Source organism: Canis aureus, chromosome 7 (genome assembly GCF_053574225.1).
Source record: "Canis aureus isolate CA01 chromosome 7, VMU_Caureus_v.1.0, whole genome shotgun sequence".
Taxonomy (NCBI): domain Eukaryota; kingdom Metazoa; phylum Chordata; class Mammalia; order Carnivora; family Canidae; genus Canis; species Canis aureus.
In genome coordinates, this window is record NC_135617.1 from 61064239 (window position 1) to 61086569 (window position 22331).

The 22331-nt window shown below is 52.0% G+C and overlaps 3 protein-coding genes across 11 annotated transcripts in view; 1 reads left to right on the top strand and 2 right to left on the bottom strand.

The window, feature by feature from the left end:
- On the bottom strand, window positions 1–11524 carry KLHDC3 (kelch domain containing 3). 7 transcript variants are annotated; one of them, XM_077903963.1, is made up of 16 exons: window positions 10362–10886; window positions 10120–10217; window positions 8623–8835; window positions 8270–8446; window positions 8004–8119; window positions 7757–7828; window positions 7415–7628; window positions 7249–7335; window positions 6997–7105; window positions 6797–6870; window positions 6596–6674; window positions 1693–1759; window positions 1508–1612; window positions 1097–1171; window positions 868–985; window positions 1–446 (listed from the first exon to the last, which is right to left on the bottom strand). In XM_077903963.1, exons 3-16 carry the CDS (start codon window positions 8774–8776, stop codon window positions 310–312), a joined length of 1584 nt encoding a protein of 527 aa, XP_077760089.1. In that variant the 5' UTR covers window positions 8777–8835; window positions 10120–10217; window positions 10362–10886; the 3' UTR covers window positions 1–309. The 7 variants fall into 7 exon arrangements, with proteins under 7 accessions (XP_077760089.1, XP_077760086.1, XP_077760091.1 ...); XM_077903960.1 differs by lacking the exons at window positions 10120–10217; window positions 10362–10886 and adding an exon at window positions 11209–11524; XM_077903965.1 differs by lacking the exon at window positions 10120–10217.
- MEA1 (male-enhanced antigen 1) lies at window positions 11520–13315 on the top strand. Of its 3 annotated transcripts, none has more exons than XM_077903972.1 (4): window positions 11520–11647; window positions 12143–12423; window positions 12506–12608; window positions 12918–13315. In XM_077903972.1, exons 2-4 carry the CDS (start codon window positions 12154–12156, stop codon window positions 13067–13069), a joined length of 525 nt encoding a protein of 174 aa, XP_077760098.1. In that variant the 5' UTR covers window positions 11520–11647; window positions 12143–12153; the 3' UTR covers window positions 13070–13315. The 3 variants fall into 3 exon arrangements, with proteins under 3 accessions (XP_077760098.1, XP_077760096.1, XP_077760097.1); XM_077903970.1 differs by having other exon boundaries at window positions 11558–11676; XM_077903971.1 differs by lacking the exon at window positions 11520–11647 and adding an exon at window positions 11660–11787.
- PPP2R5D (protein phosphatase 2 regulatory subunit B'delta) overlaps window positions 13197–22331 on the bottom strand; it is a 21280-nt gene continuing 12145 nt past the window's right edge. Inside the window, exons 3-16 of the mRNA XM_077903951.1 lie at window positions 18445–18667; window positions 18008–18207; window positions 17809–17919; window positions 17591–17683; window positions 17073–17203; window positions 16879–16938; window positions 16664–16772; window positions 16400–16453; window positions 15920–16090; window positions 15690–15817; window positions 14974–15075; window positions 14808–14880; window positions 14547–14663; window positions 13197–14394 (exon numbers count right to left, since the gene is read on the bottom strand). Of these exons, the coding sequence (XP_077760077.1) occupies window positions 14257–14394; window positions 14547–14663; window positions 14808–14880; window positions 14974–15075; window positions 15690–15817; window positions 15920–16090; window positions 16400–16453; window positions 16664–16772; window positions 16879–16938; window positions 17073–17203; window positions 17591–17683; window positions 17809–17919; window positions 18008–18207; window positions 18445–18667 (1710 nt within the window). The 3' untranslated portion in view covers window positions 13197–14256. The remainder of the gene's footprint in view (window positions 14395–14546; window positions 14664–14807; window positions 14881–14973; window positions 15076–15689; window positions 15818–15919; window positions 16091–16399; window positions 16454–16663; window positions 16773–16878; window positions 16939–17072; window positions 17204–17590; window positions 17684–17808; window positions 17920–18007; window positions 18208–18444; window positions 18668–22331) is intronic.

A 22331-nucleotide genomic window follows, 5' to 3' on the forward strand; every position in this document is an offset into this window, starting at 1 on the left:
TGAAGATCACTCATTGGCCCTTTTATTTCTATACCACAATCATTGGTTTAAAGTAAGGATGGGAGGACATGAAGCCATGATGAACCAGATCCAAGCAGAGGAAGTGTGCCAGAGTACAAGCTGAGCTGCTCTTCTTGTCCAACCTTGGGGTAGTCCAAGACCCTCTAGTCATCTTTGAGCTAATCTAGCTCAAGGGCAGCTATGATCCTCACCCTTGAGTGGAAAAGAACCAGAAGAGGCCAAGCCCAAGTCTGTCCCTGCAGATCCATTTCTCACTGGGGCAGTGGTAGAGCTCAGAACAGTTCTTTATTACTCTTTGCTCAAAGGGAGATGTCTCCGGTCCTTGCCTGCATTTCGGCGCCTCTTTCGACTCAAGAAGCTCTCTAGCCTCTTGCTGCGTTTCAGCTCCTTGAACTTCTCAGCTAGGACCAATTGCCGCTGCTCAGCTAGAGGACAAGGAGAAAGAAAGCTGGTAATCAAAGGAGGAGGCATTCTTCTCTCCCTTTCCCCGGGTCTGTACCTCTCAACCATTATGTCAGGATATGTGACTTGGTTGCAATTCACTGGTGAGGGCAGCACATGGATTTTTTTCCTACCATCCTCTGCTTGCTCTATTACACCAACTGTGAGCTCCTTCCATGTGCCTGGCCCAGCATATGGAAGGGAGGCAGGGAGAGATAAAAGCAACACTCCTTGTCCATAATCTATACTTAGGGATATAAGAAGAGTCACAAATAACTCCCCCTTCCTATTTCTACCTTTGTGCCTGCCTTAGGGAGGCTCCTGGACCCCCAACGCAGCATGCTGCTTCTATGGCCACCCAAGCCTGTCCCTGTAACCAGCCTGGGATGGCTGTGCCCCACTCACATTTCTTCAGGAAGTATGGCCGATGGCCCTGCTGGGCCCGAGCCCTCTGCTCCTGCTTCAGGGCCAGGCGCAGCTCCTGTTGCCTCCTGCGTTCCTGCTGTGCCATTTCTTGCTGCTCCTGAGAAGCAAAGAGGAGGTGGGTGAGATGGGTGGGTAGGAGGGACCGTGAACCACCTCCTGACTGACTTGAACTGTTCTCACCGCCCACCTGCAACTCTGACCCACTCACCATTCTCTGAAGCAGCTGCTGCAGTTTCTCATGCTCCTGCCCTGAATGGTGCTTCTTCAACTGCTTTTTCACAAGCTCCACATTGTAAAATGAATATGATGGTTAGCAGTCTGTAAATGTTAACTGAAATTTTGTGCCAAGCATTATTCTAAGAGGTTCATATATATTAACATAATAACACTATGAAATCTGAATATTATCTCTTCATGATTTGAAAACTACCAATAGTCACACAGGTAGTAAATTAATGAACCAGGATTTGAATAGAGAAAGCAAATTAGGGAGAGTTAAACCAGTTAAGGAGAAATAAATCTGCCCACCACTATGCGCCCTGTTCCCCTCTGCCTCTCTAACGTGTACCCTAACTTCCCACCCCTCAGAATCCCCAGGAGCCAGTCTCATGTTCCAAACCTCTTTCTCTTTGGCTCGGATGTCATTCAGGAATTCATATGTTTTGTCAAACACCTCAGGATTATATTCTCCTGACAGATCGTCAAAGCGGGGGTCCCGGGCTACCTTTGGGGAGAGAGAAAGAGAGAATAAAACAACAGTTCAGTCTCCCCTGAGAGACTTCTTTCTTCCTGCCTCTTCCTTACCTTCTTACTGATGGGGACAACTTGACGCAAAAATGGCACCCGGACCTTGGCTGACATTTCCAGAGGCCTATGGAGAAATTAGACATGTCTGGGGTCTCCAGTCTTTTTTTTTTTTTTTTTTTAAGATTTTATTTTTATTATTTTTTAGAGAGAAAGAAAAAGAATGCACAAGAGCAGCAGGGAGAGGCAGAAGAGACGGAGAAAATCAAGCAGGCTCCATGCTCAGCGTGTGAGCCTGATGAGGGGCTCGATCTCACAACCCTGAAATCATGACTTGAGCTGAAATCAAGAGTCGGACACTTAACTGACTGAACCACCCAGGCGCCCTTAATTTTATTTTAGTTTTTTTGTTAAGATCTTGTTTATTTGAGAGAGAATGTAAGAGAGAGAGCACAAGCAGGGGAGAGGGAGAAGCAGGCTCCTCACCGAGCAGAGAGCCTGACACGGGGCTCGATCCCAGGACCCTGGGATCATGACCTGAGCAGAAGGTAGATGCTTAACCAACTGAGTCATCCAGGTGCCATTTCTGGCACATGCCAAGCCAGCCAGGCACCCCAGGTCTCCAGTCATGATCAAAGGCCTCCCACTTAAGAATTCAGACACCTACTGAAGGTCCCAAGTATTCCTCAGTTCCTCACCTGTGCTTATCTGCAACACAGGCATTTTGGACACGTGGTCTAGAGCCTTCCTTCTTAGAACTGTTTCCAGCTACCAACCGTTTGTATGTCTTAGTCCCCACTTGGCTCTGCAATTCCAACAGCTCTTCAAAGGACATGTCAGATGTGTCTGCAGAGGGGTGGGGACACAAGTCAGCACAAAATCTCCTAGTGCTGCAGAGACCTCATCCCACCCTCCTTTCCAGTGTCCCCACCAGACCAATCACTATAGGCCCCAAGCAGCACAGGTCATAATAATGCTATGCTGACATCTACCTTCCCAACCATTCCAGCCACCTGTGGCCTCACCTGGCTAAGGGCTGTAAAACTGGCGGTGGGCCAAGCCACAGTCCCTTCTTTTTCATTCTCTCTTTTAATCATGCCTCTACAGGCTTCTCCACAGGGCTTGTTTCCCTTGCTCGGTCACCACTGCCCATGCTCTGCTTCATACTCTCAGCACCTCACCTGAGCCAGTGCTCTAGCCTCCTAACTGGTCTCCCAACCTCTGACTCCTCCCAAAGCAAGGCTTCCCACTCCAGGCTTGACAGAGGCCTGTAAAATGCAAAGCTGATCTCATCACTCCCACCTCTTTTCCATACATATATGCTTCAGATCACATCACTTCAGAACCCAAAACTCCTCAAGGGCCTCCTCATGATCGGAGTAAAAGCTACAGGGCTTTATAATGGTTTGAAAGCCCCCAGGTGATCTCTAGCTCACGTCCTACTAATCTCTTTCCCACTCCTCTCAACTGGTCTCCTAGCAGTTCATGAGCAAAAAGGTCAGTGTTGGGCAGCCTGGGTAGCTCAGCGGTTTAGCGCCACCTTCAGCCCAGGGTGTAGTCCTGGAAACGTGGAATGAGTTGTGTCGAACTCGGGCCTGCTTCTCCCTCTGCCCCCCTCTCTCTCTCTCTGTCTCTCTCATGAATAAATAAATGAAATCTTAAAAAAAAAAAAAAGGTCAGTGTTCCCGGAGCAGTTCCTTTGTATTTGATGTTGCCTCTGCTTGGAAGTTTTCTCCAGATCCATTTATTGCTTGCTCCTTCATGTCCTTCAAGCTGTTGCTCAAATGTCATCTACTCAGTGAGGCCTTCTCTATTTAAAATTGCTTTCTCTCTATAGCCCTTATAGTCTTCTTAAAAAACTGAGATATAATTCACATATCATAAAACTTATCTTTAAAAATATATAATCCCATGCTCTGTTGCCTTTTAATGTATGAATTTACCTTTTTTTTTTTTTTTTTTTTGGTCACCCTTTTTGAAAAGTAAGTTTCATGATATTTTTTTTTTTTTTAAGATTTTAATCCTAGGGACGCCTGGGTAGCTCAGGGCGTGATCCCGGTCCCAGGATGGAGTCCCACATCGGGCTCCCTGCGAGGAGCCTCCTTCTCCCTCTGCCTGTGTCTCTCATGAATAAATAAATGAAATCTTTTTTTAAAAAATAAGGCTTTTAAGTAATCTCTACACCCAATGTGGTGCTTGAACCGACAACTCTGAGATCAAGAGTTGCACGCTTCTGGGATCCCTGGGTGGCGCAGCGGTTTGGCGCCTGCCTTTGGCCCAGGGCACGACCCTGGAGACCCGGGATCGAATCCCACGTCGGGCTCCCGGTGCATGGAGCCTGCTTCTCCCTCTGCCTGTGTCTATGCCTCTCTCTCTCTCTCTCACTGTGTGCCTATTATAAATAAATTAAAAAAAAATAAAAATAAAGAGTTGCACGCTTCTCCCACTGAGCCAGCGGCGCCCGGGGGAGTGGAGTGCTTTACTCACCGCTACATCTACAGCTAGAACCACATCCAGAACAGCCTGTACACGGTAGAAGCTCAAAGAATGTCTGCGAAATGTGTGAATCCTGATCTGCTAACCCTGCCCCAGCAACCCATGCCTCTCCTGATTGTGCTTTCGCCCAAGCGGTTTCTCCCTGCGGAAAACCACCCCATCCTCCTTTCAGCCACTGCCCAGGATCTCCTAACCCGGGAAGCTCCCCCTACGGCCCAACGCGTCGGCCGCCGCTTTAGAGACGGGGACGGCGCCGCCACCTGCCCGTCTCCCCGGCACCCCGCTGCCCCGGCACCGGGGCCTCACCCTTCCGCAGGCCCCCAGAGTCCTCCCCGCAGACCCGGGCCCCGCGGGGAGACCCGGCAGCCGCCGGGGCGCGGGAACTCGCTCTAGGCATTGGCCGGTCGGCCGCGGCGGCAGCGATGGCGCTACTTCCGCTCTCGTGGTTCCCGGCCCGCCTCTTCCGGTCTCCCCAGGAGGCCGCGTCTGCGCAACTCGTAGTGAACAGGTGGGACCCGCGGCGGGGGAAGCCGGCTCGAGGGACTGTCGCCACCTTTTAGTCCATGGCGCTGGACTCCGCGCTCAAGAGAAACGAGGGCCAGGCCTTGGTGGTATTTGGTTTCCTTTTGTTCTCGGCGAAGCCAGAACCTCAGCACCCTGCCCCTTTGCAAGCTTCGGCCACACACCCTCCCATCGTTTTCCACAATAACAGATCACACGTTTGGAGATTTTTAATTCATTTTTATAAAATCTGAGCTGGCTGGGAGCGTCAGGGAACAGCAACAGCTCAGGGAAGGGTGGGATTATCTGCTGGTCCTCGCCTCCCCAGATCAGGGAGAAGGAGGTTTCATGGCAACAGTTGCAACTCCTCTCAGCTCCCAATGGATGCTCATGGCTCAAGCGGGGGAGGGGGCGGAAACAAGGGTGGGGGGGAAGCTCCTGAGGCTCAGACACTGCTTGCTTCTCCCTTATCCCCTGTTCCTTAGCTTCCCAGTAGAGCCTGGCTGGCCTGGGGCAGAGCAGAGACCCAGGAGCAGTTGGAAGGAGGTGTACGGGACAGAGCACCAAGGGAAGGGGCCCTCGGCCCAAGGGGGGAGGGAACTCGCCCTCCCCCCTACAGCTCCCCACTGAGTTCACAGCACAAGAAACACCTCTAGTCCAACAACTCCACGCAGAGGTATACCGAGTCCAGGTCCAAAGGGGCAGGCAGGTGAGGGATGGGAAGGGGCAGTGAACACAATAGCAGGTTCAGGAAGGGAGGCGGCAGCAACTTTCTCCTACCCATGGGAGGAGACGATGGGGCGACTGATATTGCTGTTGGTGGTCATGGCATTCAGCTCCCACCTGGAAGGCCAACAAATGAAAGGCAAAAAGGACAGATAGGGGAGCCTCCATCCACCCCCAAGGCCAGAATTGCTCAAACAAGGCTATGAACACACCAGTCCCTTCAACATCTTAGAACACAACCACCCACAGCCACCTCCTTCCTTACGGCCTTACTAAGTTTATCAGGCCCCACCCACCACCAAATCCAGTATCACCCACTCCTTCACCTGCAAGATTATGTAGACTTCCTGTGTTTATGTATGTGTCCTTATGCCCAACACCTGGGAAAAAATCATCTGTATACACAGTTCAGTAAACTTCCCAACCTACCTTTCATCCTCTGCTCAGCCAGGAATGTGTTTTTGCTCTCCACTCTTATCCCTTTAAAGAGCCTAACTCAGCTCTTCTCCTAAGCTTCCAGAAGCCTTCCCCACCCCTCACACATTAAAATCAATCCCTTGTTTCCTCTCTCTTTTTGACAATTCTATTCTTTTACAAGGATTTACCAAGTTCCTCCTTACATCAAGACCTTCACTACAGTCTACTTGGTAGGAAATACCTACACGTGTGTCAATCCTGAGGCAGCCTAGGATCCATCAGTTCAGCCTTTTACACTGTGTCACCAAATACTGAACGCACACACCCTCAGCAAGTAAGTTAAACAAAACTGATACAAGGAGAGGGAAGTGTCCAGAATGACCCAGAAGAACACAATTATACACCAAATAACTTCTGGAGCTTGATTTGGACTGAAGAATGGAATTCAAAAGGAAGTAGCTGGAAGGAGCTCCCTTAATTCTGGAACTAATGTGATCCAAAGATTCTTGAAATTGTACTTTGCACCTGACTTCAAAAATTTAATCAAACTTTCTCAGCATATTAAAAACAACCATTATAGGCTCAGGTCTCAAGAAGTGATGCTTCTGAGCTTGGTTTAAAACACCAGATTTTTTTTTCCCCATATGATTTACTCACCTGATACTTCTGAATCTCAATCCCTCTCATTCTCCACAAGTACACCATATCTCCAGCAGAACAAAAACCTCTGTGTCCCCTCTATACTGAGACCAAGCTCATCAGATCCTGCTTTTACTGCCCATTCACCCTCAAACAATCCCTCCTCTCCAAGCACTCACTGTACCTGATGTCATGGGGCAAACAGGACTGGTCCAGGTTATACTGAATCACGGCCAGTTTACACAGAGTCTTCAGACTAGGGCCTTTAAAGGAGAAGTTAGGGAGAGGGGAAAGATCAGAGCCAAGGGAAGGGTCCAGTTCTCAATATCACCATCCAAAGTCAGGGACTCTGTGGCAACGGCACTGTAGGAATATGTGTACTTACTAAAGTCCAAAATGTGTAAGTCAGAATGATCTATGAGGTCAAAGTCATCTCCCAGACCTTCCTCAGGAGATGGACTGTAGAGATCAAAAAAGAGATGAAGGAAGGAGGAAAGACTAGCCCTAGGACCCTCTTGCTCAAGTGCCTCCCGTGCAGTCACAGACCTGGGCCCTTCCCCAAGGCCTCCCCACTTTCCTCCTAACCTGGTACCCCCAAACAGAACAATCTTGTCACCAACAATACAGCAGCACTGGCGCCGGCGGGGACATGGCCCCTTCCCCTTCGGTTCAATCTTCTTCCATGTGAAGGACACTGAAAAGCAGTTTATGTGGAGCTTTAATACCTGCCCAGTCCAGATAGCCTCTCCACCCCCACCCTCACAGGATTCCCCGCCCCTCCCCCCACTCCTCTGTCAGCTGCTACTTGTTTTCCCCTTAAAGGCAGTGCTTCTGTACCAGGGTTAAACTTCCAGAGGTCATGGAAGTGCCGGTTCAGCCTTGCATTATAGCCACCAAAGATGTACAGCTCCCCATTGTAGCCAACTGGAAGGAGAGAGCAAAGTGGAGTATGATGACAATGGGTGGTAAGGGGGAACTCCCACAGGGACAGACAGACACTCACAGGCTGAGTGGCTCCGGCGGCCCTCAGGCAGCACCGGAGTGGGGGGACAGTCCAGCCAGGCCTCAGTCCTGGTGTCAAAGACACGGATGCGGTTGCAGTAAATCTCGTTGTTGGAATGGAATGGCCCAAAGCGGTCAGCACGGCCCCCAAAGACATACATGTGACTGCCCAGCATTGTGGCTGAGTGGAAGTCCCTCCAGCGCGCAGGGTTGCCCTGGGCAGGAGCAGAGAGATGAGAAGGAGGGGGTCAACATGAAGGCTAGAAGGGATCTGCTCTCACTGAGCTTCCTAGGATGTCTTGAATCGAGGGTAAGGATCTGGAAGAAAGAAGAAAGGGCACACCTTTGTACAGATAAGGGTCCATGTCATGGTGCTGGTATCCAGCTTGTGAATGTCATTGGAAAAGCAATCCGCCTGAGTGGGAAGAGAAAGGAAGTGAAGAAAGCAATAAAAGATGGGATCAGTGGTCACTCTCTGACCCTCCAACCTCTTCCCTTAAAACCTTCAAACAAGTCAAAGCCTCCTATTCCATCACCCTCTATTTTCCCTTCCTCTTTCTCATTCCCACCCTAAATCTCTGGGTTCCTACCAGCTGCTCATAGCCCCCGAAAATGTACATGGTCTTGCCAAGGACACAAGCTGAATGTCCGTCCCGGGCTCCAGGAACTGTTCCTGACACTTGGGGTGTGGACCATTTGTGAGTATCTGAAAGAGAGGAGAGGATGGGCCAGGTAAGCAACCTGACACTCCCTCCTAAACTGTGGGGTGCCCAGCCACCTCAGCCCACACCTTTCCCAGCCCATTTCCCTGAGGCATCATTTGGCAGAACACAGCTTCTCTGAGACCCATACTCACTGACATCAAAGGCATATAGCACATTGCAGGCTCCTTCGGTGTCGTTCCGCCCGCCCCAAAGGAAGACCGTGTCGTCGATGAGGACAGTTGAGTGTCCATACCGCATGTAGGGTACCACAGGAGCCTGCCCACGGATGGCAGGCCTCACTGGGGGCAGCTTTGTCCAACGCAAGGACACTGTGGGCACAGTTCTGCTCAGCCCTGGAAAGCTCCTCCAGGCTGTTCACCTTTTCCCAAACCAGATATTCATTCCCCCATCCCCTCTGGCCACGGGGACCACCATCAAACCTCATTCAGCTACCCATCCCCCTCCCTGATGTGGGTATCCAGGGATCGTCCCAGCATTAGCTTACCTGCATTGAAAATGTGCACGTCAATCTGACGCAGTGTTTCATAGTCTTCACCAGAGCAGTAACCCCCGAAGGAGTATACCCGGTGCCCAACAGCCACTGCAGCATGGTTCACCCTGCGGGGCCCGCCCTCCAGGTGCACTGTCCACCGTAACATCCCCTGGGTCACTGGTTACAGCAACATGCCCCCCCGGCACGGCCTGCTGCCTCTGCTACCTGCAAACAAGTTAGGGCCACGGGCTCCTCAGGCAAGGCCTTTATCTGGCTCGCCGTGACTCTGCCCAGAACCAGTCCTTGACTCAAAGTGTCACCCTGGTGGCCCTCCCACACCACCCTTCCAAAGCTCAGGTGTCTGGCCTTGCCCCAGGGGAGCTGCAGAGGTCAGGGAACTTGCCCTGGCCCTGTGTTTTCCCACAGCAAAGGGTGGCACCACGCCGACCTGATTGACAGCTCAGAATTTGCTGATCAAGGGCTCAGCGTGGTCCTTTACTCATAGAGGCTCCACCGCCACGGTGTCCCTGGCCTGGCATAAGCTCCAAGCACCACCCCACCCCCACCCCCTCTGCCCTCCTTCCCAAGGCAGTGCATTCTCTTGTCTCTCTGGCTCTGCTCTGCTTACTGCCACCTCTCTAAGAATCTCTGCTCTTTAAGGTGGGGAAAGGGATCTCAAAATACTCAGGGCTATTAATAGCCCAGCCAACCCCAATCAGTCCATTGAAAGCTGGCATTGGTGCTTCAAGGTAAAAAAGCTTTTAGGCCTTTAGAGGGAAACAGTCCCCTGATCCAGGACAGGGTGGGATTGATCCAGGGCAGGGACCTCTATAGATGGTTAGCCCCTTATAGGGAGCTCTTGCCAAGTTGAGCTGTTGTCATCAGGGTCATCCAGGGCCCCTCAGAGGCACTCGGAGTTCCTTTGACAGCTGTGCCTGGTATACTGCCAAGACCAGGAACTTAAGCCAGAAAGGTATGTGTCTGCTGGGAACAGTAGGGGTGGAAAGGAGGAGTGTTCCTCTCCTGCTACTTCTCCAACCCTGCTATTGTAAAAAAACAAAAAAACAAAAACAAGCTATTTTAGCAGTTCTCCCACTTGGATTCCTGAAAGGGGGATGGGGTAGGGGTACATTAGAAAAGAGAAAGAAATGGGATGCCTGGGTGGTGGCTCAGTGGTTGAGCATCTGCCTTCGGCCCAGGGCATGATCCTGGAGTCCCGGGATCAGGTTCTGCATCGGGCTCCCCCTGGGGGAGCCTGCTTCTCCCTCTGTGTCTCTGCCTGTCTCTCTGTCTCTCATGAATAAATAAAATCTTAAAAAAAAAAAAAAAAAAAAAAAAAAAAAGAAGAGAGAGAGAGAGAGAAAGAAAGCAAACAAATAAAAAAAGTGCCCTTGGGCAGGACAAGAAATAGACCCAGGCATGACCTGCCAAGCTAGTGATAATGGGTACATTTGAAGGCCTTGTCAGACAAATGCTCCTACAACTGGTATTGCCTTCGCTGGCAGGCACCTGCTGGGTTTGAGTGGATATCTGCTCCCTGTTCAAGGAGCCCTGGCAGAGGGAAGGACCTGACGGAAACTCAGGTACAGAGAATGCACGGGAGGCCCCTGAAAAGAAACAGACATGGCTTCCAGCTGGCTTGCCAGCCGCCCCCCCCCCCTTCAACCTCCCTCAACCCTCCACCCCCACCCCATGCTTTAAATAGCCAGCCTGCCAAATCTGAAATAGCCCCACCAGGAAACCACTCTCACTTCATTATTCCTGTCCTCCATCCAAAAGATCTTGGATCTGGGCTTGTGGGAAGATAGGAGGTTGAGGGGTTTAGGAATGCGAGTCTTTCATTTTCCCTCATAGTTTCTACTCCCTCCTTCTGCTATGTCAAGGTAAAGAATTCACAGGGGAAAGGAGAAGCAATCCCATCCAAAGATTGACAGAACCTTAGCTTCTTCACAAGGACAACTCAAACTCATGGAGAAAAGCCCCCGCTGTCTCAGGGTCTGCAGTCTCTAGCTTCTTCCATTCCCTTAAAGTACATACCCCCTCTCCCCGCCCCCGGGGGTCTCTTGCTCACTCCCCATTTCTGGCCCTTCTTGATCTCCTGATTGCTTTGCAGCTTTCTCTTTTTTCCCTTCTCCCACGGCACCAAGCTCCACCCGACAGCCCTCCATTTTCCCTCTTCCACTAAGGGAAAAAAAAAAAAGCTAATATTCACCGACCCCTTTCGGGCAGGGACCTTCCTCACTCTACATGACGCTATGCCTGTCTTCCTCCAGTCATCCCAGTCTCCCCTCCCCAACAATACTAGACCCTCCCCCTCCTTTTCTTCCATTATCCTCAGCTTCCCCTTCTCTTCATAGCCATCTTCCTTCCAATTCCCTTCGGTGCCTCCGCCAGCCACCAGGTCTCCTCCACCCGTTTCCTCACCATCCTCCCCCAGCCCTTCTTTCCCCATTAACACTCTCCTTTCCCATCATCCCCCTAGTTCCCTCCCCACCCCCACCGCATCACTCTCAGGCCCCTCCCCCACGACTCCAGCTCCAGGTATGGGCGACCCCAGCCCCTCCAATTTTCCTTGTCCCTCAACACATCGCGGGTTACCTGCCAGGCCGGGCCGGGGCGGGGCCGTGGGTCCTCGCGCTGCTTGCAGTCTAGAGCCGGTTGCGCGCCAACCGACACCTGGGTCCCCAACGAGATAAACACAGCCAACCTCGGTCCTTCCGGCGGGCAGGGGTGTGCGCACGTGCAGTCGGAACCAAGTACCCGAAGCCTACCGGGACTTGTAGTCCTCGGGTTTACGGAGGGTCGCGAGGGGCTGAAGAATGGGCCGGCGCCGAAGGAGATTGTGCGCATGTACCTGCAAATGTCAAAACCCGTGGGGGTCACTGGTGAATGTAGTTCCTCGTCGTCTGGGCCCGGGACGGCGGAGGCGGGGCGAGGGGCGTACCCCGCGTCCTCGTTCGCGTCAATCAGGAGCACGGGGCGGGGCGGGGCGGCAGGAGCCGGCGCCCCCGTACGTCCTGCCCCGCCGGAAGCGAAGGTGCGGGTTTGGCCGCGGGCTCGGAGCGGGTGAGGCGCGCGGGAAGACCGGCGCCGAGAGTCGGTGGGGGCGGGGGGCGGGCGCCGCAGCTGGGGCCATTGGAGGGGAGCCCCTGAGGCCTGAAGGGCGTTTGTCAGGCGGTACAGAAGGGAACCCCTTGGAGAGGGGAGAAGGGGGCGGGTACGCCCTGCCTAGGGGAGCTTGTTCGGCGACCCGGAGTTCCCAAGTCGGGGGGTTGGGGAGGGCGGGGTCCTGGGCCGAGCGTCTTTCGGGAGGTGGCGTGGACTCTGTTCAAGCTGTTATTTAAGAATTGGCGGAGCAAGTCGGGTGGGTCTCGGTTCAAGATACAGTCGATTTGAAAGGTGCAGGGCCCAGGAGAGGGTGGGGTGCGGGAAGCTTGGGAGCGTTTGAATGTTTTGCGGACGCAGGAGGCCACAAGGAACTGGACGAGAGGCTGAAGGGGGACCTAATTTCATCCGATCCCTATTCTTGCAGCCCCTGCCCGGATGGCAGCGGTAGTTCTAGGGGGAGACACCATGGGCCCCGAGCGTATCTTCCCCAATCAGACTGAGGAACTGGGGCCGCACCAGGGCCCTACAGAAGGCACTGGGGATTGGAGCAGCGAGGAGCCTGAGGAAGAGCAGGAGGACACAGGGGCAGGCCCAGCTGGCTACTCCTATCAGCCCCTGAACCAGGATCCTGAGCAAGAGGAGGTGGAGCTGGCACCGGTGGGGGATGGTGAAGATGTAGTTGCTGATATTCAGGATCGGATCCAGGTATGGTGCAGGCGCTCTTCTGGCCAGGTGAAGCTGGGATCTCTGAAAGGCTGGCCCTGAACTGTCCTCTCTGGCTCTGCAGGCCCTGGGGCTTCATTTGCCAGACCCACCAGTAGAGAGCGAGGATGAAGAGGAGGAGGGAGCTACCGGACTGAGCAACCACAGCTCTATTCCCATGGACCCTGGTAAAGAGAGCATTCTCTCATTCTGGAATAACCATGGAGGAAAGGGGATGGGTCAGAGCCAGTAAAGGGAAGTCACTGAGGAATATCCTGTTCCTAAAACAATACTTTGTAATCTAAGATTTTACAGACTTCAGAATCCAGGTGGAATGCTAGCTAGTGTGCTAGACCTGGGTGATAGGCAGGCTTGCCTGGAAATAACAAAACGGATTTGGCCACCCTTCTGGCCCAAGGGTTGTGGGTTAATTCAAGGAATGGGGAGTGGAGCTGTTTGCCTAGCTGCTATCCCCTAACTGTTCTCTGTGCTTTCAGAACATGTGGAGCTGGTGAAAAGGACAATGGCTGGAGTAAGCCTGCCTGCACCAGGGGTTCCTGCCTGGGCCCGGGAGATCTCAGATGCCCAGTGGGAAGATGTGGTACAGAAGGCCCTCCAAGCTCGGCAGGGAGCCCCAGCCTGGAAGTGACTACCCTAAGAGCTGCCTTATCTCCCTGCATTCCAGGCCAGAACCAGCACAGGACTGAACACATCCCTGGTTGTAATGTCCATCTCCATCTTCCTCCTCTCCCTTTCCACATCAAGGCAAATCAGACTTCTTCTCAGAGACCCACTTTATTCAGTTCTGTACATATGGGGACATCGGCCCAAGCCCAACCCATCTTAGCATGTATCACTCTGTGGAGAATAAAGCACCCTATGTACACAGCCAAAAGCTGTACTGCCTGTGCCCCTGGAACCTGGGTCTGGCCCTCCTCAGCCCCTTGCCTCTCCAAGGTGTCCAAAAGGGACAAGTGGGGGCCTGCCCATCGTCAGCACAAACAACGAAATAAATAGGTATTTGGGGAGCCATGCTTGGGGCACTGCTCCCGGTTTCCTCCTAGCTTTGGGAGCCAACAGCACAGGAAAGCAGTCAGCCCCAGGGTGGTCCCTTCCATGTCTGTGATCCCAGGGCTGCTGCTCACCAAAGGGAGGGCACAAGGTAGGGTGTTTGTTCACCCCCTTCTCTTGGTCCATCTGGGCCCTATATTCATCACCTAGTGTCCATAGTCTATGCTTTTCTCCTTTGACCTCCTGTTGTCTTGGTCAGGCAGGGGATAAAAGAAAATAATTCAACCCCATCAGCCTGCACACTGCTGGGGCTGGGGGCCTATTTGTGCCTGTTGGGGATTGGCTCCCCTCCAGCTACTCACTCCAGGGGCCAGTGGGGCTTGATATAACTTTGGTGAGAGTAATCTCCTGCTGCTCCCTATATGCTTCTGGAGGGGAGGGAGAGAAGGAAAGACACCTGGAGTTCAAAGAGGATGAAGGGAGGGGGAAGAGGAGCATGTGTATTCCTGTGTGTATTTCTCAGAGCAGCCTCAGGTAGCTTTGGGGTTAGGAGCAGGAGGGGGACAGGCATCCCCAAGTTGTCTGAGCACTGAGGACCTCAGTGCTCAGCCTGTCTGTACGAGCCACAGGGAGGCATGAACACATTTTGGGGAGAAGAGGGACCACTCTGTGAGGGTCCCTGCTTCAAGTGCCGCATCGCTCCCTAGAGTAGCTAGAGAGGCACTGCCTTGCCCCAAGTCAGCCAGTGGGGAGCAGAGGGTGGAGGGCGAGGGCAGCGTCCCAGGGCTGAGTGGGCTGTGGCCCTGCAGTAGGACAGTGAGGGGGTCAGAGAGCCTCCTGGCTGGCAGTTAGGAATTCTTCCGCCCGCTTGTGTGCCTCCAGTGCCTTGATGGTGTACACGTCCTGGGGCAGCTCTGACTTCCGCCGAAGCAGCACCTTCTCCTTCTTGATGTCCTTTAGCATCTGTGTGTGGGTACGGAGAAAGGGGAGGAATGGTGACCAATTCCCAGTAAATTCTATGGTTTCCTCTCCTTATTCCCTGGCTCTGCTTCTCCCGTCTCCTCTTCCCTCCAGAGATTTTATTTCTGCTCCCCACTCCCTCTGTGCCTTCCCACCTGCACGGCCTCTGTCTCCACTGTCCTCTTCAGAAGCTGGATGTCCTCTGCTGTGGGGGTCTCTGTCTCCATGGAATACACGGGAGGCAGTGGTGGAGGAGCTCGGAACATGGGATACTGGCAAGGAAAGGAGGGGCACCGGCAAGGCATGAGAGCCACTCAGAAGTCTGGGGACCTGTCTGCTCCAGGTTTCTCCTCAAACAAACCCATTCTCTGCCAAATCGGGCCCCTCAGATCAGGGCAGTGGCCGAAAGTCCTCACCTGGGGGTTAAGTCGGGCCAGCTCCTCAATCTTTTGCCACATCTCTTCCCTTTCCTTCATGCGGAACCGGCCCCTGAGGGGGCACAGACAAGATGGGGGCGCTTGAGAGAGAAGCCAAGGGGACCAGGGGGTGAAGGTGGAAACCCCCAGGTGGAGAGACACTCACTTCTGTTTCTCTGCCTTGTACTGTTGTGTGCAGTCATCAAACAGCTTCTGATTCATCTCCATAAACAGCTTCAGGGCATTGTAGATCAGTCCATGGATTGTCCTGCCACCGGGAAGAAGGATCAGGGGTAGGAGGCCTTACCTATTCCAAGGGCAGTGCCCAGACCCAGGTTGCTCTCTCCTAAGAGGGGGCTCTGCTAAGAGTGTTCACAGAGCTCTGCAGTGGAAGCTTCTCTCGCTAGCCAAGTCATGGGACGAGGTCAGCATACCAGGGTCCTCACAATCGTCACTTAGCCTGCCCACCCTTCGCCTCCCCCTGTGCTCCAAGACCTACCTCCTTCCCACTACTACTCTCTGGCCTACACTGATGGCCTCCCCGCAGCATGATGGACGGCGTCTGCACCACGGTGCCCTTGGCTTTCAGCAGGAAAGCCTCTAACGCTGAGATTCAGCACGTGATAAAAAGATCACATCAGCTGGACTATCTGACCATAAGAAGAGGATACGAGCCCTGCTCTGCTGTATGGTACCACAGGCATCTCTCACATAGCTATCTTCTCCCTGGGCAGTTCCTCAAGGGCCTATCTGTGTGCACTGGGCACCAGCCCCCTTGCTCAGTGACCAGATGAGGCCACTGGCTCTTCAGTGCTTCACGCCCTCACGGGTTCCAGAACCAGAGTCCCACCACCTGGCCCGGCCCAGCCCCAGCCCCCCTACTTGTTCCAGTGGCTCTTGGAGTTCCGGTAGAGTGCAGGGAACATGATGGGGAGGACTCGGGCAGCATTGTCACTTATCAGGCTCATGATGTACTCATTGTTCCAGTAATAGAGAGCACGCTCTGCCACCTGGTGGGGACAGGTGGGACTCAGCAGGGATATGGTTCCCTCAGCGAAAACCCTCAGTTTCTAGGAGGCAGGGGATGAGGGAAGTGCTGATCTGAGTCTCACCTGGAAATGGGGGCTGGAGACACACTTGGCAAGCTGGCGGAAGAGGGGTTCCATCACTTTGCTGAACTCTGAAGGTTCAATGACATCCAGAATCTCCTCTAGCTCATTCAGGAACATGACTTCCTTGGGGCTGTGGGTCTTGGGCCAGAACTTCAGAAGTCCTACAATCACCTATGAGAAGAGGAGACCATAGGGATAAAATGCTTACTCAAACACCTGCCTTCTACGGGAAATCTTCCTGACCTCTCTCCCCACCTTGGTGGGCACAGTGTGGGTGGCCTCCCCTAACAGCTCATGTTTCTCTGACCTGGATCTGTGGCCTAGGTATATATATAGGTTTTACTTCTCCTTCAGAAAGGAAACTGTGTCACCCGTTGGGCCACATCCCTCCTGAGCACCTGCTTATGGCATTTCTCAATAGGCAGACTGGCAAGTCTAACCAACAAGAAGAGGTGTTGTGGGGCTGGGAAGGGGAGTTACCGGCTCAGTGAGACTGCTCTCCTTCTCCAGGAACTGTACCACACAGTAAGCCAGCTGCAAAAGGTCGAGGCGGAAAGGAGGTGAGGTATAGGGCCCGGGTCTCAGAGACATCAGGGACACAAGCAGGAGCCCAGAATGGAAGAAGAGGTCTGAAGAAGAATTATCCCAGCCACTCCTGCCACCCCCATCCCAACCGGAATACCTTCCCTCCCTCCCTTTTTTCTGCTGCCAGAGTCAGGGATCATCAGGAGGATGGCAGCTCACCTGAGGGTGGTAGACACTCAGGGACTTGACCTTGTGAAGGGGAAGCAGGACACGGATGAGGAACATCTTGTGCTCTTCTTTAAGGGGCAAGGCAAAGCCGTTGATGATGCTGGGAGTTACAGGAGGTTTGTTAGGACCAAAGGGCCACGTCCAAGGCCAGTACTCCAATCCCTCCACCCTTCTGCAGGCACGTGTGCCCCCAGCCCACCTCTCACCTGCCAAGGATCTCCAGGAGCTCAGCGATCCCGTTGTGATGCTCTGTCTCATAGATGAACCTGATGGAAGAAAGACAGGATCTCCTGACAATCCCTGAGGTCCCTCTAGCCCCCTGCAGAGTCCCCTTACCTCCCTGCCCCCACCCCAACTTAGCAGGGCCTGCTCTGCTCCTGAGCCTGGCTCCTGGCCTCACCTGTAGAAGATGTGGTTGATCTGCCTACGGATATAAGCCCGGAGCCCCAGAAACTTGCCATAGATACGATGCAGGATGGTCTTGAGGAAGTCCCGCTCTCGAGGATCCTCACTGTCGAACAGGTCCAAGAGCTGGGAGCAGGTGAGGAGAAAAATGGTGAGGTAGGAGCCAGGGAAGGGACATAGGGTGATACAGTCTTAGCCAGGGAACACCCAGAGGCTCTCTGGATGGGGCTGTGTGGGGACAAGTCTTCGGAGAGCAGAGTGCTTCTCTTACACTGCTCTCCCTAGGGTGATGTCTGGGTATGCACATTTACGTGTCCCACTGACGAGGAAGAGGCTAACTGTTGAGCTTGTTGAGAGCAGACAGGTTTATTTATCCCTCCCACCACCACCACCAGTCCCTTTGTATCAGACATAGTTGAAACCCCATACATTCAGCAGATGGAGAGAGAGTGGGGCCTACAAGGAGGAGCCACGGGGCTAGAAGGAGGGAAGGACAGGGTGTCAGGGACTCACAGCAAGGACGAACTTCTGGTCGATATACTTCTTGGCTATGTTTGGCTGGAAATCGGGAGACTCAAGGAAACGTAAGAAAAACTCATACACGAGCTGTCAGGAGCAATGAGCATCCACTTAGGGGGTATTCCCAAGGACTGGGTGATCCCCACGTTGCGGCAGATCTCAGGGCTTCCCATTCCCCACAGCCAGGGCCAGCCTGCCCCTCTCTCTGATACCTGGAGATGCGGCCAGGCAGCTTCCAGGGTGGGCTCGTCCTCTTCTGGGTCAAACTCGGCTCCAGTGGGGTTTGATGAAGGTGGCAGCGTCCGGAAGAGATTCACTGAAAACTGAGAGTAGGACCCATGTGAGAGCCCCCGTCCAGTCTTCTCCACAGCTGCCCATCCCTGCCCACTTTCCCCTCTGCCCAGTGCCCACCATGGTGACTGCCTCAGGGTAAATGGCCTCAGTGACAACATCGCGGCTGTGGGTAATGTACTCCACCATTTCATTGAGTCCTGCTCGCTTCACCTCCTTGAATTTGAGGTCACTGAGTGGATCTGATACGAAGTCAAAGAGGACACAGCACTGGCGTAGCTTCTGGATAAAGAGCTCTTCCCGCTCCTGGGTTGGTGAATCTAGGAGTGGGGAGGCCAGTCAGGTTCTCCTCCCCAGCCCTTCACCACCATGCACTACTTGCCGTACAGAGCTTTCCCTGACCCATCCTGCTCCCCTCGCACCGCTGGCTCCAGCAGAACTCCCTTCTCACATTCTCTAGAACTTCCATCGCTCCAAAATATCCCAAACCTCCAGTCTGCCAATGCCTGGCGACCCCTAGGCCTGGTGCACCAACCCCCTGGACCTTTTCCAAGTACCTTTCAGGGCAGGAAGCTTCTGCAACTCCCGGTTCTTGCTGAGATTGAACCGGGAGGAGCTTTGCCGTCGCTCCTTCTTGACAATCTGGGGTCCCCCAGAGTACTTGATTTTGCTGAGTTGCGTTGGGGGTGGCGTGCTATTGCTGGGACGCTTGTTGGATGATGGTGGCTGCGGCTGCGGCTGCGGCTGCGGCTGGGGCTGGGGCTGCGGCTGGGGCTGGGCCTAGTCAAACAAGTGGTTCTTTGAAGTCCGCCCCTCAAGGTATGCCTCCCACCCTGGACCGCCGCTCACCCCCTCGTCCATCTACGCCAATACAGGCTTTGGCAGCCAAGCAGCTGTCTCCTACCTTGGAGCAGCTCCAGTCAACGTCAGAGATAACTAAGATTTATCATCCCTGGAAGACAGTGGTCAAGAAGCTATGTCTTCCAAAATGGTGCCCACTGCCTGTGCATCAAGAGGTCTCAAAACGGGAACACCTGGGTGGCTCAGGGCATGATCCTGGGGTCTGGGATCAAGTCCTGTATTGGGTTCCTTGTGGGGAGCCTGCTTCTTGCTCTGCCTGTGTGTGTCTCTGCCTCTCTCTCTCTGTGTCTCTCATGAATAAATAAATAAAATCTTAAAAAAAAAAAAAGAGTCCTAAAAATGTTTGTTCTAGTTCATGACCAGGCAAATCTAATTGATGGACTGATGGTAACAGAAAAGTGGCTATCTCACCAGGACAGGGCTGGCAGGGGTGTGGGCTTAACCAAGAAGGGACCTGGAACCTTCTGAGTAATGGAAATATTCTATATCTTGACTGGATCTGGGAGGTGGTTCATAACGGAAACATAAGTGAAAATTCATTAAGCAGAAAAAAAAATTTTGGGCAAGCTGGGTGCTTCAGCGGTTTAGTGCCACCTTCGGCCCAGGGCGTGATCCTGGAGTCCTGGGATCAAGTCCCACATCGGGCTCCCTGCATGGAGCCTGCTTCTCCCTCTGTGTCTCTGCCTCTTTCTCTCTGCATGTCTCTCATGAATAAATAAAATCTTTTAAAAAAAAGTAATTAATCAGCACACTTGAGATTAATGTACTTTACTGCTTCATTAAATGCATCACATTCTTCAGGTAAAAGAATCCCCTCCCCCCTCAAAAAAAAGTTAAAGAAATTCACTCTTGTATCTCAGTAGTTTTAACTATGAAAAATATAGCTCAAGAAAAATCCGACAGAGGTGTCTGGGTGGCTCAGTTCGGTTGAGTGTCTGATTCTTGGTTTTGCCTCAGGTCATTCATTTTCTCAGGGTCCTGGGATCAAGCCCCGCATCAGCTTCACGCTCAGTGGGGAGTCTGCTTGGGGGGAAATTCTCTCCCTCTGCCTCTACCCTTCCCTGTCCCTTGAAAGGTGTGCGTGTGCTCTCTCTCAAATAAATAAATAAATAAATAAATAAATAAATAAATAAATCTTTAAAAAAAAATCCTAATATAAAAAAAGGCTTCATGGATGGATGGATGGAAAATCATGGAGTTTAAATTATGTTTATAGAAACTATGTATTAGGAGCACCTGAGTGGCTCAGGTCACAGTCCCAGGATCCTGGGATCAAGCCCTGCATTGGACTCCCTGCTCAGGGGGAGTCTGCTTCTCCCTCTCCCTGCTGCTCCCCGCTGCTTACGCTTGCTCTCTCTCTCAAATAAATAAAAACAAAACAATGTACTAAATGTAATCATACATGGTTCAGCTGTGGAAAACATTTACACAGCCATAGTAATTTGCCCAAAATTGGTTATAAGTATTTTGGGAGCACAGGAGACATCTGTATTGGATATGTAAGACACTGAGGCCTTAATTCTCCATAGTAGAAAAGTCAGTAGATACTATCTAACACTCAAAAATTAAAGAAAAAATAAAAAGCAGTAAAAGAATCTTATTTGGAAGTACAGAAGTCAATTTCCAAGGAAAGGGGAGGTGAAAGTGGTCACCATGGAGCAGCAGGAGAGTAGGAGGCTATGCAGGGGCTGCTCTTTTCATCATAAAGCCAAGGGTAGTATCTGACTTTCCGGATGATGTACATGTTGTCGTGTTGATAAAAATTTAAAATAAAACAAAATGAAGTCTAAAACTATGTAATGACAGAAAATTGCTTCCTATGCTAAGTTAAATAAGGATAATGCAAAACTGTACATGCAAAATGAGCTCACCCACATTATAACACATGCACAGAACCCAAAACCCAGTTAAGAAGGAAAAAACAAGAGCAAGTCCACCGTGTTCATGACTATCTCCTATTGTAGCAGAATGATATGACTTTTTTCTTTTTAAAATTTTCTACAAGGGGGATCCCTGGGTGGCTCAGCGGTTTAGCGCCTGCCTTTGGCCCGGGCGTGATCTTGGGGCCCTGGGATCAGGTCCCACGTCGGGCTCCCTGCATGGAGCCTCCTTCTCCCTCTGCCTGTGTCTCTGCCTCTCTCTCTCTCTTTCTCTCTCTCTCATTAATAAATAAATAAAATATTTTTTAAAAATAAAAAAATAAAAAATAAAATTTTCTATAAGCTGACACTTTTTACATAATTGGAGAAAAACAGCTAATTTTTTAGAGCAATCTCTTTACTTCCTCCCAGATGCGGGTGTTGGAACCCCATCAAACCCATTTTCAGAAGGCTACGCACAGGTGTTTGCAGGTCTGTCCACCCACGGGTACTGTCAGGTAACTACCTGCTGGGAGAGGGCAGAGGCTGAGCCACAGGACAACTCTAGTCCCCAGAGGACTGAGGCCATGGCCAGGTGGGTGCCCCTACCACAGGAGAAGTCTGTCCTCATACCTGCCATCCCCACCACTCCTCCAGCCTCCTCCCTAAACTCTGACTTCTTACCACAAGAATGAGAGAACGTGAAATCTTCTGGGATAGGGGAAAGGGAGGAGGACAGAAATGTTATGCTTTGTAGGCTTGAATTTTTTTTATAGAAACAATTATGTCAAGCCTGTGACCTATCTGGGACTCAGAAGAGAGAAGAGAAGCACTGGATCCAGCCTGGGACAGGCCTGTGGGTGGGTCCAATGTGGCTCATTACCTTTCTGGCCATCTGGGCCTCTCCTCCACCTGAAATGACCACTCCATACACTAATTTGACTGGAGAAGTGCGAGGAAATGGGGCAAGGGCAGCCGCCACACACCTCTCCTGCTACAACCAGCACTCAGCCAGGGTGAAAATGGTTAGGCTGTGCAAGGCACCATGGAGTCTGGGATCTCTCTTCCTGCATATGGCAGATGGATCCCACCATGATGAGAGACAGGGGAGAGAGGCAGAGGGGTGGGAGACCAGAGATTGGTGTGCATCAGACCCACTCCTACCTCAAGCCTTCATTTCCCTGTTGTAGGAACAACCAAACCCTCATCTGTGGAGCTTAGTGTCAAGAGCACAGACCCATGCTAGACTGCCTGGGTTTGACTCCTGCTCTGTCATTTATTAGCCAAGTAACCTCCAGAAAGTCCTAATAGTCTACCTGCCTCAGTTTCCTCATCTGTAAAGTGGAGATGCAATAGTACCTACCTCATAAGGTTGTAATAAGGATTTAACTGAACACTATATGGCTCACAGAAAAGCTTTACAAGTGTCTCCTAAGATTATCATGATTAATTTTTTCTCATCACTGAATTTTAGGAATGCAACCTGGAAATTCCTGAAGCTAGTACACCTCAAATGTTCCTATGGGTCCATTATCTTTCTTGGTCTAAAATGAGGGAACCAAAATAAAATAAAATAAAATAAAATAAAATAAAATAAAATAAAATGAGGGAACCAGTTAAGCATCTGACTCTTGATTTCAGCTCAGGTCATGATCACAGGGTTGTGGGATCAAGCCCTACATTGGGTCCTGGTGCTGGGCTTGGAGCCTGCTTAAGATTCTCTC